Here is a 15654-nt window from a genome sequence, read left to right on the forward strand (position 1 = left end):
GGGAAAAAGCCCCTTGCGACACGTCAGCACGTGATACCGCGTCGCAGACAAAGCTGGCCTACTTCAGGGTGTTAAAGCTCAAAGAAAAGTGTTTGAACTTGGGCTCTGAAGAGTTGAAATGGCAACTTCCACAAATGACTCGTCACGGGCTGAGACTACGACGATGAATCTGTTCCAAGGTGCACGATTCTGGCTATCTCTAACTGTTCCACAAAGGCAGAGGTTCAAAGAATTAATCAAGGTATTTCGGGAGCATTTATCTTGTTTCAGAGTTGCAGAGGTTAATGAATATCTAGCAATATGGTGGCACCGTTGTGCTGATGGAGAAGGACGCTGATGTGAAGCTAGTGGACCACACGAGGAAAGACCTGCCTAGTGACACGTACGGAATACTGAACTCTTCACTAGCTCAAGATCAGTGTACTAATTTAATAATAGTTTCTCATATCAATATGTCGAGCGTTCTATCAACAAAGGACGACTCGAAGATCTAGAAGCCCACCGGGCTGGGCCATCTGCACCTCGTCCAATGGGTGCATCCAATATTCCCACGAAAAGCACAAGAGCGTTCTTTACCTTGAAAGAGGATCAAATCTTGTTTGACTGGGTCGAACACTTTGGACAGGAGCCAGGGGCGCCTGTCCAAGGTAATATAATTTATCAGGATTTAAGTGAACTGGTATGCTCTCCCGTTTCTGCCAAGGCCACAGAACACACACATAGCAATCTGATGCTAACTGGCAGAACACAGTTTCCCAGTCACCCATGGCAGTCCTGGCGTAGTAGATACACAAAGCATCTGCGTAGCAAGGGCCGTCCAGGGGGTGGCACTCCAATGTCATATGACGACCTTTTAGAGTCTGCACCGTCGCAAGGAGAACAACCAAAGACCTTACCTGCCCGAACTTCACCGAAGGGTTCCACGGCAGAACCAAGCTCAAAGGTTCCCCAGCTGGCACCACCTGCCCCGGTCCAAGCAAGTACACCAAGGAGCCCAAAACGAAAACGAGATCCGGTCCCTGAACCGCCGAGTCAACGGCGGAGGGATGTTTCACCTATGAAAAGAAGAGCAGTCGAAGCTTCTGCAACTGCGGGCCCTTCAACACGCCGTCCCCGTCCTGACAGTCGGGGACCCCAACCAGAGTCGTCAAACGTGGCAGCCACACCATCCTTTACCGCACGGTCAGAAAGAGGCTCTCTCAGTGTCTCGTCGGATAGAGGACCGCTTCAAGGCCTTGGGATTCCAGAACTCTTCCCAGCGCCGAACCCTTCTATACAGACCCCTCGCCGCGTCACTCGGGAGACTTCACAACAACCAGCAAATGTAACAAAACCGCCAGCACCACCGGCCCCACCGCGACCATTGGGAGACAATGCCTTCGCGCAGTCTGGCCGATTCAAGAAACAAGTACCGAATCCCAGACCGCCAGTCACCGATATCTTCGAAGACCCAGTGGACCCCATTTTCCTAGAACTCCCATTCTTCCCATCAAGCCCAGCATCCGAGGTGGCTGATGATGACACCTCAGATGTGCCCGACGTCGATACTTGGATTGATCAACGCCTGGCTCTAGGTGCCAAAGAATCCCACGTGTTCGATGCTCTGCGATGTACAAGCATGGTCCCGGAGGTGGCAGATAAAGTTCTGAAATATCTCACTGCTGGGGAGGGTATTCCCGATGATATGCCTGGGGTCTGGACAGCCGAGGACGATAGCTGTTTACAAGCGGGGGAATATTCACGTGTGCAGCGAGCGTTGGCGAAACACGGTGCAGAAGCGTACAAGGATAGATGGGAATATTTCAGCATGGCCCGGCAGACAGGACTCATTGAATGATACCCATGGGGTGTGGAATCCGAGAAAGTGCACCGCTACAATGAACGAGTTGCAATTGTGAAGTTAATGAACATTAGCGTGTAGCTAGAAACGAAATACTCTCCGAAGACACCGGTATTGACCTGCCCAGAACGCAAAGGGGAAATTGGAAATCAAAACTAAACATCAGTGTAAGGGCAGCAGTGCCATATTCAAAATGCGTTGGTGATAGTAGCCAGTGAGCATTTTAGCGATTGCCACTCGCTATTACACACCCGAGATTGAAGAAATGGCCTAGAAATATCACGCTTGTGTACCATTTTCGAGTTGGTGATATATCGAGTTGGTGATATATCGAGTTGTCGGTAAACAGGATCAAGTATCCTTAAAGACACTATGAGTGATGTTAGGAACGTATTCGAGCTTTCATTGGGTGGGCATAACTTACAGGTGCGATTCGTAAAACTTGAGCATCTAGTTTAGTGGTCAGTACCCTTGTCGCTGTTTTTCGGCACGGTGGAAAAGAACATACCTTCAGAGGACACTTTTCATAGCAGGCCTGCACAGACAGTTTGGCCTTGTGTCCGTTGTTGAACTCAAGCCAGGCCATGAGACCCGCATCGCCCTCTCGGACAATTGTGTCCACCTCTTTCACGTCCTTATCCCAGTTCTTCCCCTTTGGAAGCCATTGAGTGCCATTTTCTTCAGACGAGGGAGAAGCTTGCTTGGACGTCTCCTTCGGTGCTGACTTTCGGCGCTGTCTCTTGGCTTCGGTCTCTGCGGGGGCCGGTACAGCCTTCGCAACCTTCGGCTCACCCATAGATTTGCGCTTGCGACCTGGCTTTCCTGCTGCGGGCTTCTCTTCATCCTTCTTCTTCGGGCGACCACCGATCTTCTTGTAGTAAGCTTTGACAATGTCGCGGGCTCCGTCCCTATGGTGTTTGTCAATAAATGCGCGTAGCAGATGTCGAAGCTCAACCGGTTCGTAGACGTACATGAGACCATCCTCATCTTCCCATGTGTGGTCTTGGATCTTTTCGTAGCCTTTCCATTTCACGAAGAGTTTGAGTGTTCCCTATGATTGATTAGCCTCTCAGCACAATCGGGCTGAGTGTTATCAACATACATCATCAAGCCAGTCGTGTTGAATAATATCCTCAACGACGTAACTACATTCAGTTATAAACATGTATGTATCAGTCGGCCAGGATGCGCAACTCACAGTCCCTCTTCCTCTTCCTCATCGTCCTCCTCTTCGTCTCCTTCGTCTGCCGGGGACTCCTGGTCGTCTTTGCCATTTGACTCTGGCGCATTTCTGAAAGGGATATCGCCGGAATCCTCGTCGGACATATCTTCGACGGGAGCTGGGTAGTAAACGGGTCAGCCGAGATGCTCACCATTGCGCGCGCGACATGTCAACATTGGGGGGAAACACTCACGAGGCATGGTTCGGTTGAAGGGTGAGATCAGGTTAGAGAGTTTGGAAAACAGATTGGCGACTGGAGGATTAAAACCTCAATTGCAGCTGTAAAGTCAGACAAAAGCCTGGCGCATCCAGAGCAATCGGAGGAGTCAAGAAGCAGAAACGCGTTGAAGGCGGACAAGATACGCTATACCGCTTTGGGCAATCAGAATTTCATTTGTCAAAAGTGCATTTCGGGAAGCTCCCCCTCAAGGCTCAACTTGCAAGTTCACTGCTTTGTCTATTGTCACTTATTCTTGATTATATCTTGGTGTCCTTGTCGGTGCCTTCTCTTTAAAAACTCTTTATATTTTGCCCAGGTGGCAGCCCACCGTTAACATGGCAATGCGTAAGGCCGCACCCCCATACCCCTCATTCTTGAAATGTGCTTTGGCTAACTACGTGGATTTTGATCTTCAACAGAGCTTGATATGTCCCAGGGTGATTACTCCTCGAATAACTTGGTACGAATCGGATTCGGTAGCTGACATTAAGGGGTAGCTTCGGTCTTGAAGGACGAGCAGGGACGGCCGTTTATTGTCGTTCGCGAGTACGTTCACCGCTATGCGTTATCCTCCGTTTCAAAATACCATTGAGAGTTGGGGGGTTGAGATATGGAGCTGACGGGTCTTTTTCATAAAACAGTCAGGGAAAGAAGAAGAGACAACATGGCACTGAGGCCGTTAAGTCACACATTGTTGCCGCCAAAACGGTGGCCAGCATTGTCAAGTCTTCTCTGGTATGGCACCCGGCCAGCAAAGAATGGAAAGACATCTGACGCTTGTTTTTAGGGTCCCCGTGGTCTTGATAAGATTCTGATCTCCGCCGACGGCGATATCACCGTCACCAATGATGGCGCAACTATTCTCGGACAGGTTCGACCCCGAAGTCCTTTTCCCCCGGAGAGATCCAATTCAAGTTCGAGAAACTGATACCTTGGTTATGGTTAGATGGAGATCACAAACAATGTCGCGAAGCTGCTGGTCGAACTTTCGCAGTCTCAGGACGAGGAGATCGGTGATGGCACGACCGGTGTTGTCGTGCTGGCAGCGGCCATGCTTGAACAAGCCTCGGACCTCATTGACAAAGGCATCCACCCCATCCGGATAGCCGACGGATACGATCAGGCCTGCGAAATCGCCGTTGCCGAGCTCGACAAAATCAGTGACGAAATTACATTCAGCCAAGACGATACCGTCAACCTCCTCAAAGTGGCCAAGACCAGTCTGGGCAGTAAGATGTACGGATTTCTAGCTGTATATTAGCTCTGGTTCATGCTGACGATTTTCATAGTGTCTCCAAGTCCCACGACCAATTCGCCAAGATCGCTGTTGATGCCGTGCTCTCGGTTGCTGACTTTGAGCGCAAGGACGTCGACTTCGAGCTGATCAAGGTCGATGGCAAGGTCGGTGGTTCTCTCGAGGACTCTCTGCTTGTCCGCGGTGTTATTGTGGACAAGGACTTCTCTCACCCCCAGATGCCCGATGAAGTTCGGGATGCTAAATTGGCCATCTTGACCTGTCCCTTTGAGCCTCCCAAGCCTAAGACCAAGCACAAGCTTGATATCACATCTGTTGAAGAATTCAAGAAGCTGCAGGACTATGAGAAGGAGAAGTTCACAGAGATGATCCAGCAGCTGAAGGAATCGGGTGCCAACTTGGTCATTTGCCAGTGGGGTTTCGATGATGAAGCCAACCACCTTCTGCTCCAGAATGACTTGCCTGCCGTTCGTTGGGTTGGTGGGCCCGAGATCGAGTTGATCGCCATTGCCACAAACGGCCGTATTGTGCCCCGCTTCGAGGATCTGACCTCTGACAAGCTCGGCACTGCTGGTGTTGTCCGCGAGATGAGCTTCGGAACTACGAGAGAGAAGATGCTGGTAATCGAGGAGTGTGCCAACACCCGCGCCGTGACTATTTTCGTTCGTGGAAGTAACAAGATGGTGAGTCAATCTTTGCACCGTACGTAGAGAGATGTGCTGGTAACTAACTTCAGCTACAGATCATTGATGAGGCCAAGCGTTCACTACACGATGCTCTGTGTGTCGTCCGCAACTTGGTGCGCGATAACCGTGTGGTCTACGGTGGTGGTGCTGCTGAGATTGCTTGCTCCATCGCCGTCGAGGACGCCGCTGTGAAGAGCCCCGGCATTGAGCAATACGCCATGCGTGCCTTCGCTGAAGCGCTGGATGCCGTGCCCTTGGCTCTTTCCGAGAACTCTGGTTTGAGTCCCATTGAGACCCTGGCCTCTATCAAGTCGCGTCAGGTCAAGGAGAAGAACACCCGTCTCGGTGTTGACTGCATGATGACTGGCACTAACGGTACGCCCTTAGAAAATCATTCCATAATTCGTTCTGTTCATCGGCTAACTCGTGCTCTGTAGATATGCGTGAGCACTTTGCTATTGACCCCCTGATTGGCAAGCGCCAGCAGCTTCTGCTTGCTACCCAGCTGTGCCGCATGGTTCTTAAGGTACTACTCACATTCACTCTTTCTGTCATACTCGATGCTAACCCTCAATCAGATCAACAACGTCATTATCTCCGGTGATGATCAGTCTGAGTTCTAGATCATTAGATCCTAGTCCTATTCTACGATGGTAAAAGAAAAAAAACTGATGATTCTGGTTTGCTATGTAAAAACATGGTCCCTTACATAGAACCCTTTTAGTTTCAATAAAAACGAAAGGATTGATAATGTCTCTATCTGGTCACTTCTTCTGGTCTCGCTCTTGATATGGGTCTCTATATTTGCGACTAGCATTTATGTAGATGGACAATAGCCCAGAACGGCATCTCATTCTCAACCACCGACATGAGTGGTATGCATATCTACAGGTGAACCTAACCAAAACCCTATCGGTACGACATATTCGTCTCACCAATGAATCCCAAACCCCCATAGTTCCCGATTCGGTCTTTCCTTCTAACCCAGGACCACACGATGTGAACCGGAAGTCTGCGCCGAAACCATGGTAGGCAAGTAAATACCAGTACGGCATGTAAAATCACTACAGGCCTAAAGCCAACGTTCCCACACCAGCAGACAAGTTCGTTTTTGTGGGAGATCCGTGCCTCCATTCGGGATCGTGTGGGATTGTCTGTGTTCACGAGGGTCACCCGATATGCCGAGGAACAACAACGTACCCAAAAGAAGACGGATGCACTCCCACCTCAACATCAACCGACAAATTTGGCTTGTTCGGAGCCTGGCTTCCGTTTAACCTCGATGCGCATTTGTGGGGGTGTCTTTTTTTTTCTGTCGTAGTTCTTTCCCAATAAGGTCTTTTAGACTAATGGACGAACGGATCCGGTAGCTGGTGACCTTTCCCATGGTGGGGATATACATTTCCTTGTTACCCGGATACGAGAATGGAATCTTAATGTTGGAGAAAAGGATTAGGCAACCGATATATACTTTTTCTTATGGGACACATGAAGCCTTGCATGCGACTTTAGGTCATGATGTTCTATCCAATGGACGATGAGTTGGCATTCTGTATATTTCTATTCTCCTAATGACATTCCTCGGGGTTGCTGAGAGTGTCAGAGGTAAATCCGGTTTGTTTTCTTTCCTTCTTGTGAAGAAACTCTTGCAGAGCGAAGATCGGATCGCCTCTGCATGCACAATATAGAGAACCCCCACTCTACGAAATAATCTGTACGACAACCAGATGCCGACACCAACACAAAAGAGTAGTTATCTATGTTATTCATACATTGCAATGACGTTGTATTACAGGTTATACAAGTCCAGAACAAGCTCATTGTCCCGAATGTCCTGTGTTCTACTGTATCGTTGTGACCCTAGGGAACTACTTCGAGCAACAAAGTGTTGGCCTATGGGACGGACTGGAATTATGAATTAAACATAAAATAGATAATGATAATACGTTGGGCGATTCTCAGAGTTTTTATCGGCGGGACGCCCGAAGCGGAATTTGACGGTGACGGCCGCGTACTCAGTCTCAGTCTCGGTGGGATGGATATATTCATAGCTGTACAAAGATGTACCCTGCCCTTCACACAAAGGGCGTCATTATTTCCTGGTTCTTCCATCGCGTAGAGAGAAATACAATATTGCTTTCTTTTTCCCGTCTCCTTCTTGAACCGGCATGGTAGAGCTTTCAGCTTCGTGCAGGGATTCAGGCGTCGATGCTGGGGTTTCACAGTGCATGGAAGTATGACCCCAGTTCCCCGCGGCTCGTGGACCACAAGATTTAGATTTCTGCTATTCAATACAGCTCGATTGAGGGCGAGACAAGTCTAGACCAGTTCTATTTTCTCTTTTTCTTTTCAAGTGTAAACTGTTGATATCGGTGTTGGGACATTGGAGGCTGACTACATACCTTAAGCAGAAGTGTCAATCCTTGAGATGGATGTCCACTTATATGTGTGAGCTTACATTGCTGAGTAGTCAAAATGGCTGATCACTTCGGCCTAGACGATAAAAGAGTCAGCATATATTGAAGAGATCGCTTAGCCAGACCCCATCTGTATACCTAGATACAATAAAGGCATCACCTATCCGTCGTATTTTGAAACACCTGGTGTCCCAGGAAGCCATCGATCTCAAAATACTACATCGCCGTACAATTCCAAAGCAAATGAGGCAATAGCAAGTGCCGTGCTGGGATAAAGACCTTATAATGATGCCATAGCAGTACCCCAGCTGCATCGAGGATGCCTATACATAGCACACTCGATTGCAAGAAGCATTGCATTCCGCGGCAGATCAATTTAAAGTCCCCCATGACCTGTAGCGGGTCCTGTTGCAGGGCGTCTTCATTGGAATATTGGAAAACGGGCGGCAGCCGCCACCACAGGAGACGGACGTCAGCTCCAGCATAACCGTAGGTGAGTACCGCGGGGCACGATGTACCCTGCCTAGACAGAATAGGTACTTGTGTACATGGATTGGTTCGATCTTCCACCTCGGGCCGAATGCAAACCCATCGCTGCGGTGTGACGACCGCTGACAGGTACGAGTGCTAGCCCCGATATAGCGCCCATTTTCGTGGCCGGGGCGAGATTGCAATTTGTGGGACATGCGGGTTTGGATTGGTTGTGCTGGTCATTATTCTTCTTTTCTTTTTGTCATCCAGTAGACTGTCGGTGGAGAGGTCTAGATCAAGGGTATGCTGCTTTCTGCTGGTCGGCGTGGGTTCTCTCTGTGTTCCGTGTCCTGCGTTCTCAATAGGACTGGGTTACGTTGCATAATCCTGTAGGATATGAAATGTCTTGTGTTTTGTTCATTGCGGTAGTTGACATAGCCGCGCTATGCTTGAAGAAAACTTCTACCGGAGATATCATTTTCGCGGCTCAGATCACCTGGTGCTAGCAGCCCGTCTCCATGTGGAACAGGATGCGAGAAGAAGCATGGTCCGGTCAGAATCGAGATGTCGGTAAATATGGACATTGCTGACTCTAAGGGGCCTCGGACCATGAGTTATTGTCGAGTCAGCCTCATCGGTGCTAGAATCTGAATCACCTAGGTCGTTCACATGGGCATCGTGGATTGACGTGGCTTCGTTTCGTTCGTAGTAGCCCAGTATTAAGATATCGGACGTTTTTTTTAGTCTTCTCGTGACAGCCATTTTATGTAAATTGGGCATCTTCCTCGGCTGCTAGTCAGCAACTGTCACTTCCGATATGTGGTCATTTAGTTGTTCTACCGCTTCTTCGGGGAACCGTTGGTCTCGTCACACGACGACGCAGCCTGTTAACCATCGACACATCACAAACCCAGTGATCGCTATATTTGAAGTTCATGGCATTTTGACTGCCTTGGGCAACTCCAGTTCCACTGATCTTTAGTTGTTTGCGGCCTACTCTGTACTGAAGTATGGAAAATCGGTATAGGGCATGTATTGTTCAAGAAGTGACAATACTTTTCAAAATTATGTATTCTGTTCCTAGTCTTTCAATTTTATTTGTATTCTATTTGCGTCAGACCAAAAATAGTAAATGGTTTGCCAGTGAGCATGTTGGATGGCCGAAAGCGGCCTCTCAGGGTCCGGGGTGTCCCCTCAATGTTGCTTCCCCGGATTTTGATCCCCGCGAAAGGTTGGGAGCTTTTTTTTTTATCTTTGCTTTTTCTACATTTGACAGTTTGCAGTGGTATTATGGAGTCCATGTGTTTACTCTATAAAATATAAGTCTTCAAAAAAACAAGAGCTCGGTGGGTTGTCTATATGCACGCTATGTACTTGCAAATATATATCGCAGCATCTAGAACCTTTAGCCCACAACCAATCTTCAAGTCTCAATAAAACATGTTTGATTAAATGTACGTGACAGTCTTTATTTTTAGTCCATATCTAAATATTATGCGACCAACAACAGCCGTGGCTGACGGGGAAGCAGGTGACAATCCCGGATAAATTAGCCTGCTTGCACAAGGCTCCAGATCAGAGCCTAACAAACTGACAGGTGATCAGGTAAACAGAACAAACGAAACATCAAAAATGGACCCCAAGTCTTTGAAGCTAATACCCGGTCAATTTCCACAATCAGTAGTGACAGAGTGCCAGCACAAACGATCAAAGAGACTAATCAATCACCCGTCGCATGGCGCGCTGTCAAAGAAGCCACAGTGATAACCATACAGAAGAGGCATCGGTATCAAACAGGGATTCGATTCCTGGTGGCCTAGATTACGTGTCGATGAAACCCTCCATCTCAACAAAAATAAGCAATCAAAGACAGCCATCTCAGCCCATCGCCCGCCACAATCACACGCCGAGGGACTCCGAACCGGCGGTGATGAGAGAGATCTTTGTACACAGCCGCTACAGCCGTCCTGAGCGAGGAATAAAGGCAAAGAGAGCTGTCAGGAGATAGCCGCCCTAAATAGCCACCGGATGCACAAGGCCTGATGCAGTCAGCTTGGAACGTGGGGGTGTCATTGGCTAGGCGGCCTAGGATTAGCATGTATATTATCCAGTTGTTTGCGCAACGATAAAGAGCACAAAAGAAGATATTGTCTCTTGCGCTTCTATAGGTAGATCGGTCTAGGCTTTTAGTCAGGTGGTTTTGTAAATTGGACTATTTCTGGAGACTCTTGTCTTTGATTACTTCGTTTCTCCGACCATCGCAACAAGCAAAACCCAGCTTATGATCTCTTTGGGGAAATGAATGGCTTGGGATTCGTATTTGGGATTGGGCCTTGAACAAACTTACTCCATACAAAAGGAATTAATTGAAGATCTTGAATCAGGGGTGTGGAAGTCCACAATATGAAAATAACCCTGGCCACGACAGGGGCTGTTACCAGCTCAAATACCAGACAGCCAGAACAAGCAAAGAAAGAGAAATAAACTGTAACCAACATTCAATACGCATTTATTTCTTGATTTCCCTCACAGAATGCTTTCCCAGAAACAATATGCTGCGACGAAGTGGCGGATGAAGCATGAAGCCCAAATACTCCATGCTATATCGAGTAGAGTATGTATAGACCCTTGCACAAGGTTCAATATCAAGGGAAGTGGGTCCATAACGTTACAAAAATGGGAGCAGACATGCCAGGGCTACCGAATACCTGGGAACTTGATCTGCAGAAAGCACAGGGTGGGTAGATTATTGGGCCACAACTCCAAACAAGGGAGTTGTCGACGATCGGGGACCAGGGGTCGGGCAGACAAGATAATGGGCTAGACCTTTCGATGGTATGCATGTATGTGTTTTTCTTCTTTTGCTAGTTTGCGATGGTTGGACTAGCAACAAGAATTACACACATGACCACCTAAGCCCGAGCTATTGTAATAGTTGGATGAGACTGCGATATTGAAGAGCGAGGGATGTTATAAAAAAATCAAAACAAAGACACAACACGTAAAACCAGCACGATCTTCGTCTAGGATAGGGATATATTGGGTGTCACCTGTTCCAGTAAAATATGATGTTTAGAAGCGGACTAACTGCAGAGAACGAAATGTACGAAAGGAACCAGAGACATTCGGAAGAAAATGATCGTCGCGGATATGCAAGTCCTGCTTCCGGCTGGATCGCAAAATCCAGGAACCCACATCCCATCTTCGTCTGGGCTAGTTTCACGGGGCCTACCAGCCTTGCGGATACAGCAAGCTTTCGATCTGGAAGATTCCCCGGATATCCCTTGTTGATGGTCACATGCATTATCCACAGGTAAGTCGATCTTTGCAGAGTAGGGAACCGGACAAAAGGACACGACCGCATCATTACGTACTTGGAGTGCTTCGTACCTGGTTGAAGGATATCTCAATTGCATGTTGTTGTGCCTCATTTGGTATGAATGCTTCTAGATCGGGTTCATCGATCAATTGTCCACCTGACTGTGTGAATCTAGAAAACTATGTCCGGCTTCGACTCCCGTAGGCCGAGAGTATCCCTTGCTCGTACCAGTCAACTCTTAAACCTCAAAATTGATTGACTTCTCGCTTGGATACCAGGTCTCAAACGATACCTGATACCTGTTCCCCCTTTTAGATTAATTAATTATGGATTAGATATGGATTAGACACTAAGATTTCATCTGAGCACAGACATTTATGCCGGGGAAGCAGGCTACGAATAAAGTGGGAACATGGGGGAATGTGATTTGCTACCTCGTTGATGTGATACAAAGAGAACCCCTCGGGGGCTCCTGGAGGTCGCGACATATCCTATTTACTACTCCGTATCATGGCTCAATTTTGCGATCTATATCAACATCTAAAACAAAGAATCACGAGGTCGACATGGTGCGTAATCCGTAATCTCCTTGAGCTCAGGCCGTGGGAATGAATAGGATTAAATTATTGAAGATACTCGTCACCCTCGTACACCGTTATATGCCACATGTTTGGCCGTCCAATGTAGTGGCAGTGGCGCCCCGTCACATTGGAGTGACGGCCCTGACCGTTGGTTTGTTGACGCGAAGCGCGTTGATCCAGGAACGGTGACACATTTAAGCTTAGTCTGTAGATTCCAAATTAGATGGTTTCCAGGTTCTTTTTATTCAATTAATTGCTGTCGAATCTCCGATAGAGCTCTTTGTTACGTCCAGCCACATTATATAGTATGTGCACCTCGAATAGATAGAGGCATTGGTGATCTCATTGATCGACGCGGCGCATGGTGTTGCGTCCCACGCATGAGTCGCGGTATATTACATGGAGTATATGATAGGATGGGAGATGGACGAATATGCTGTACGACAGTGATACTCGCCTGAGAGGGGGAGGGAATCTGGATACCCCTGAGGCATGGAGTCCGTGTGGATTGAATTTAGAAGCCGATATCTCTTTTCATGTTACTAAGTCACATCATTGGATCGGACAGTTTAGCTGTCATCTCAAGCCGTTGCTTGGATCAATGAGCCAAGGCATTTGGGCAGCGCTATACATAATGGTTCAATCAGCAAGCAGGAATAAAATAAACTATCATGAGATAAGAGAAAGGGGGGCGAGGCGTCCCATTCCGTGTCACATGGACTCAGGTGATTGGCAAGGCACCAACATAGCCCAAATCCAGGATGCAGGAGATTTTAAAGATAATCATCTGGTAAGAGGCGTCAACTTGGGAAAGTCACAAGCCCCCTGAGGTGGCGCGCTGTTCCTGGAACCCCCCACATCATGTGACGTGATCTGCGCGTGACTTTGCCACTTTATGAGCTGTCTCTTCGGTCTATTGCTCACATTAGACAGAATAGGGTCATTATACCCGGAAACGCGGGCTGTATTGCACGGGATTGTGAATACTGATGCCCTAACTCCTTAATTTGCCCTATCGGTACCATGTAGCGCTATTACAATCCGAAGCGCGCTCCTCATAATGACCTGCGCCTACATCAGGTGTCATCTGCCATAGCCTTGGGCTCGGTCTGATTCCACTTTGGCACCTCGGTCTGCCCGTGACCACATTTAGTGGGAACTATGGTATTATGTATACAACACATAGAATAATGACCCACCCGGGTACTGGTTTCCATCGTCTGGCGATAATCCTTTCGGCCGCCTAGTATGGACCTCGGTACCCCAGCATCCCGGCTTTTGTCACCCGTGTTCTCTCGAAGTGGGGCGTGACTATCCATTTCCCCGTCCCGAGCTATTGGCAGCCGCAGCCTTAACGCGATCATTTATGCAACATGCCTGGTTTAATGAGGTATCCTATGTGTAGTTTCATATTGCCACCTGGTACCACCCGAATACTAGGTAGTAAGACAGGAGCTGAACGTGTAGACGAGTAGATGAGTCAAGAGAGATGAGTTTTTCTGTTACGCTTCGTTGTTTCTCTCATCAGATTGCCCATCGAAATTACTTCCATATGCCATTTACATTGTTGTGCAAGCTTTGCAGACAGGGGGTCAGCAGCTATGAAAAAGTTAGGCTGCACAAGGGGCCAGACAATGCTTTGCATTCTGTAGATGATTGTGTACTTTGTAGTGTTATACATCCGCAGGGATACGTCTGTTACCAACGAACTGTTTTGAACGAATCAGACGACTTCGGTATTTTTTTTTTTTGGTGGTCAAAGAAGATGCACAATGTTTGATTTGTTAATACCTTTTTAACTGAGACTTTCTACTGTACGAGGGAAATGAGATATCGAACGACTTTCAAACACCAGCTCTTCCGATGCACCGATTTGTAGACTTGTTTTTCTCATCCGGGTCCCCGCAAACCCGAGGGCTCTCGTTACACTTTTAGGGCCTCAGATGATGACAGCTTTCAAATTTCCACATCATGTATTGACAAGGAAGAACAGGCTTGAATATTGTCAGTCAGATCCCAAGTTACTTACGAAGGTAGTAGCTATTTTCTATCATGACCTGGGATTTCATAGTGCAACATCACATGATAGATGAAACGTGCACTGGTGTGACTTTGCCCTGGCAGGGGTCGTGTCCTGGAAGATCGGCCTCCCAGGTGTCCGGTTAGAGGTTTGGAATGATCAGGTAGGGAAAGACAGTTCCTTCCCGCCAGTCCGGGCGTGAGAGCAAGGGTTATTACTGTAAGCGTTCAACCCCCATGACGGAAAAAAAGGACATCTCTCAACCGGCTTCTTACGTATTGCGGCCTTGCTCATGTCGACCGTCATCTGTTAATTCCACCTCTCAGGAAAAGTAAGGAAAACCAATGAACAATACAATGACAGTTGGCAGACTCGTGACTATGTAGCCTAGCTTTGTGACACTCTCGACTGTCGTGTCCTATTTGAATAGACAAAGATAGAAAATCTGGCCAGGATATGCCCATTCGGAAGATAAGAAAAGAGAAAGGGCGGTAAGGCTGGCGCGCTCTCTTGAAATGAAGCTGTGGCTGATTTGCTTTTTTTTTCCATCCACATGATTGAGGCCTGAAATGATTTACCGGAATATCCCTCAGAACTGTGACCGATGAAAGCTGTGTAAAGAGAGTTTACCTGTTTTGAAACAAAGCAATGCATCTAAAACAGAACACGATCTACTATGGAAGAAGTACGTTGGTTCCCCGGCATGCAGCCGGGCTTGGAACCATCCCTTTCTCTTGGGTAATAGCTGCTTGCGGGGGAAAAGAGCTGGGGAAAACCACAGATTTCAGCCGGAATCAATAAAATTAAATAGCCATTAGACGTAAAAGGAACGAGGCGCTTACATGGAAGTGTATAATCTCCGGAATTGTTTGTGTTTCGACCGGTATAGCCTTGAGCTCATGACAATTAATACTTCCGGGCATGATATGCTTGAGAATAAGCGAGAAGGTCTATATCGGTGACCACAACGTGGCTTGAGATCTTAGACCGATTCCTAGCCCTTTGGACGCGGTGTACCCCATAGTCCGAGTGTAGAGCGTCCGTGACGAAAATAGCTTAAACGCGACATCAATTTGGCAAGTCACCCGGACCTTCAGCTTTGCCAGAACCAATAACTAACAGTCTGACAGTTCATCAGTCAGTAGATCTCTTTTTTTTTCTTCTTAGGAGTAAAGAGTAGATTGCCAGTGGTGAGATGTAGTGCCCAAATGTCAAATGTCCAAACGACCATTGAGATACATTAAGTGGCGTGAGAGAGCCTTGGTCTGGACTTCCGGCAAGTCACTGCAACTACCGCGTTGGAAGGTTGTCGTTCGATCAGTACACTTTGGCATTTTCTTTCTATTATTTTATTATTTTATTATTTTTTTACCCCGACAGGTCACAGGCACTTAAGAGGCTTTGGTTATTTCTCATTCTTTGATATGGACGTCTAAGCTCTTTGAAATGTAAGCAATAGCCCTAGAGCCCTGGAGCCCTGGAGAAGACCTACTTCAAACCAATATTTGAAGCTCTGGAGGGAACCTTGGTTTCCGAGACGGGAAGGTTCAACTGATATTTAGGTAATCCGTACTAGTGACCTTGTAAATTCAAACGGAAACTGGTACTAACAATACTAATGTA

At 47.6% G+C, this 15654-nt stretch overlaps 4 protein-coding genes across 4 annotated transcripts; 3 read left to right on the forward strand and 1 right to left on the reverse strand.

Moving 5' to 3' along the window:
• Positions 1 to 118: 118 nt before the first annotated feature.
• Positions 119 to 1837, forward strand: N7455_009838 (putative transcription factor Rap1; the record flags this gene model as incomplete). The annotated part of the gene is made up of 4 exons (XM_040956367.2): positions 119 to 241; positions 297 to 382; positions 439 to 679; positions 752 to 1837. 4 exons carry the CDS (start codon positions 119 to 121, stop codon positions 1835 to 1837), a joined length of 1536 nt encoding a protein of 511 aa, XP_040813203.2.
• A 354-nt stretch (positions 1838 to 2191) lies between these two features.
• N7455_009839 (chromo domain-containing protein) lies at positions 2192 to 3262 on the reverse strand (the record flags this gene model as incomplete). The annotated part of the gene is made up of 7 exons (XM_040956386.1): positions 2192 to 2210; positions 2265 to 2290; positions 2349 to 2748; positions 2812 to 2891; positions 2943 to 2985; positions 3039 to 3180; positions 3256 to 3262. 7 exons carry the CDS (start codon positions 3260 to 3262, stop codon positions 2192 to 2194), a joined length of 717 nt encoding a protein of 238 aa, XP_040813069.1.
• A 355-nt stretch (positions 3263 to 3617) lies between these two features.
• Positions 3618 to 5846, forward strand: N7455_009840 (chaperonin-containing T-complex subunit CCT5; the record flags this gene model as incomplete). The annotated part of the gene is made up of 10 exons (XM_040956406.2): positions 3618 to 3627; positions 3702 to 3719; positions 3780 to 3828; positions 3924 to 4017; positions 4070 to 4153; positions 4229 to 4518; positions 4572 to 5220; positions 5280 to 5598; positions 5661 to 5749; positions 5802 to 5846. 10 exons carry the CDS (start codon positions 3618 to 3620, stop codon positions 5844 to 5846), a joined length of 1647 nt encoding a protein of 548 aa, XP_040813083.1.
• Positions 5847 to 11212: 5366 nt separating this feature from the next.
• Positions 11213 to 11509, forward strand: N7455_009841 (uncharacterized protein; the record flags this gene model as incomplete). The annotated part of the gene is given in 2 exon segments (XM_065606309.1): positions 11213 to 11424; positions 11443 to 11509. 2 exon segments carry the CDS (start codon positions 11213 to 11215, stop codon positions 11507 to 11509), a joined length of 279 nt encoding a protein of 92 aa, XP_065460272.1.
• Between the last annotated feature and the right edge of the window lie 4145 nt (positions 11510 to 15654).

The sequence above is a fragment of the Penicillium solitum genome, assembly GCF_028829755.1.
Source record: "Penicillium solitum strain IBT 25940 chromosome Unknown utg000008l_segment0_segment0, whole genome shotgun sequence".
Taxonomy (NCBI): Eukaryota; Fungi; Ascomycota; class Eurotiomycetes; order Eurotiales; family Aspergillaceae; genus Penicillium; species Penicillium solitum.